This window comes from Montipora foliosa, unplaced genomic scaffold, assembly GCF_036669935.1.
Source record: "Montipora foliosa isolate CH-2021 unplaced genomic scaffold, ASM3666993v2 scaffold_395, whole genome shotgun sequence".
NCBI lineage: Eukaryota > Metazoa > Cnidaria > Anthozoa > Scleractinia > Acroporidae > Montipora > Montipora foliosa.
This window is the reverse complement of record NW_027179695.1, coordinates 430,001-432,500: the sequence shown is the minus strand read 5'-3', so window position 1 is coordinate 432,500 and position 2,500 is coordinate 430,001. Positions and strand designations below refer to the sequence as shown.

The following is a 2,500-nucleotide window of genomic DNA, read 5'->3' as shown; positions in this document are numbered from 1 at the left end:
AGCCAATTAGAAGTGGAACCAAAGCCACATGCAAGTTTTTCCTAACACTTTACCCTTTTTGGCACTAGTTTACCTTGTTAACTTTTGTAAACAGTTGATGCCATTCCTACTAATCAAGTCTTTTGTCTTAAAACTAGATGTAAAATATTTACCATCTCCCTATATGACTGAATTTTAATGAGCCTGACTTGATTGGCTTTAGGTCTCACGAATCTCTTGCTGCTGAGTGGCAGAGCATCCCAACTCGTATCAGTACAACATGATTCCTTTTGATTTAGCTTTGATGAAGACCTTTAATTCATCAAGGTCCAAGCACGCTTAAAACGTTTCAGCAATAATTCAGTGAACAAACTAAAATTGTCACTTCAGTTCCATCGCATTCATACAACATCAGTTATCAGTGAACTAACCTTCGTGTTGGCTTTCATTTTGTTTTCTTTTCCGTGCATTTGCCTGCTCAAAGTTCTCGTTGCTTGTACCTGAAGATAAACAGTTTATGAACGTCAACCACTTAATAGAAATCATCGCACGGTAGTGTGATCAGTAGGGACTTTACGATCTACCACGGCAACGTCAACGAAAACGTCACCTCAAGATATAACTTTGCACTATAGTAAATTTAAGCTTTTGATGACGACATGAGCATACAACAATGAATCGTTGGTTAGTACCAATCATAGAATTCTTTGTTGATTACAGTAGTAGATGAAATGTTCTTCGCCCAAACCGTGTGTGATAACATTAACATAATAGATCGCGATGATAACTGGAATCTATTACTATATAAAGAAGCTTACCATATTAAGGGTCTAACACCATTTCTGAACAAGGGCTTAAAAGCCAGTAGAGAACTCCGCCTATTCTCCTGACAGTTTCGTTTCTTTGTTTTTCACTTTCACGTGATTATACTGTTGCACAATCTCGCAGTATTTAAATTCTGCTACTTGTATCCCACCTTAGTCCGAAGATGATATAGATTTATATCGAAATATTACAAGCACATAACATCGTTTCCTTGCATTTGTTGTCTATCAAGTTTAGTCACAATGCAATTACTCAGTATAGCATTTATTCTTTATTTACTAAAGCTATCAGCAGGTAATGGATTTAGTACCAATCCAGCTATAGGACGGTTCACTTTGGGTCTACGACGTGAACAAGATGGAATAATTGTAAAGCTCCGCGGAGTAAACTAACGCAACAACTACCAACATTTGAGACATTACGATCTACGACGGCGACGTCAATGAAAACGTCACCTCAAGATATAACTTTGCACTAACGTAAATTTCTCGCGGTTGGGCCATCTCGTTCACGTCATACAATGTGGGCGAAGTATCCTAAAATTAAATTGGTACGAGCGGTTTCAGAGTAAAAATAGATAATTATAGATTCACATTTGTGCGCTCGCGTTGTCGCCAAAACCTCAAATTTGGTGATTTCATGTCGTTGTTGTGCAGAGTATACCGCAAAAATAGGGACTTTACGACGTCATCCGCCCTTATTGCCTGGTCTTGTGCAGCAACGATAAGGTATTCCACCTTCCTCTTGAGCTCTCTTCGCCTTATCCATGCCCAAGTCTTCTCGTTTCTCTCAATCTCTGTTTGTCTGAGAAATTGATTACACAACACCTTTTCTATCCACTCTGCCTTGCTTTCAGCTCTTCTTCGTTCTTTGAAGTCTTTCTGCATCTAGATCATTGCAACCCACTTCTACCTTCCTGTCCACTAAGAACAGTTTTTCATCACTGCTCAGGATGTAATTGGCAGCAAGATCCTTGCTTGCCCAATGCAATCCTCAGCTGATGTTAGACCTTTGCCTCCCTCTGATCTAGGCACATAAAGGTGGGTCAGAGGGAGAAAAAAGTTTAACATTGGCTGAGGATTGCATAGGATAAGCAACAAGGATCTCGTACAGCAGGGCATTTGTAGCAGAATTTAATCCTTGAGATTTTCTCACGCCGTGACTTCTTGTGCTACTGATAACTCGGCAGAATGCCAATCGAACTTACAGGTAAGTCTCGTTTAATTTTAGATTTCCTGATCACGTATTCACAATGATCTAGTGCTCTAAGGAGCCGTATTTGTTCTGGAATGGATATTTGTATTTCCTGTAGGTTAATGCTTATGCGGTTTTAAATGTAATCTTATCGTACTGATGTACGACAATGTCCTGATTTTTATTTGTTGGCACGCAAAATGATATAATTTTTTCCTCGTGCAATTTCATGGTTGTGTTAAAAGTAAATTAGTGGAATATTTGAATCAATATTTTTAATATTTTGTAGTCCTTGACTGTTCTGTTTGAGAACAGGTTTTTTTACTCAACCTTGTTTCGTTTTGGGACTTGCTGTTGACGCTGTTCCCCGAAAGATATTAGAGGTATTTTCCAACATTTGAGTTAATGGTTTACTTCTATCTTCTTCCATCTCCATCCATGACTTTCAACAAAGTGGAATTTGCTGCTTCTCAGAAAGGCAGGAAAAGAGTATCACATGATT

The 2,500-nt window shown here is 38.6% G+C and overlaps 1 protein-coding gene across 2 annotated transcripts in view; it reads right to left on the bottom strand.

Moving 5' to 3' along the window:
* LOC137987914 (NLR family CARD domain-containing protein 3-like) overlaps positions 1–2,500 on the bottom strand; it is a 61,648-nt gene that overhangs the window by 25,129 nt on the left and 34,019 nt on the right. For both annotated transcript variants that reach the window (XM_068834001.1, XM_068834000.1), the window contains one exon: positions 411–479. In XM_068834001.1, the coding sequence (XP_068690102.1) occupies positions 411–479 (69 nt within the window). The remainder of the gene's footprint in view (positions 1–410; positions 480–2,500) is intronic.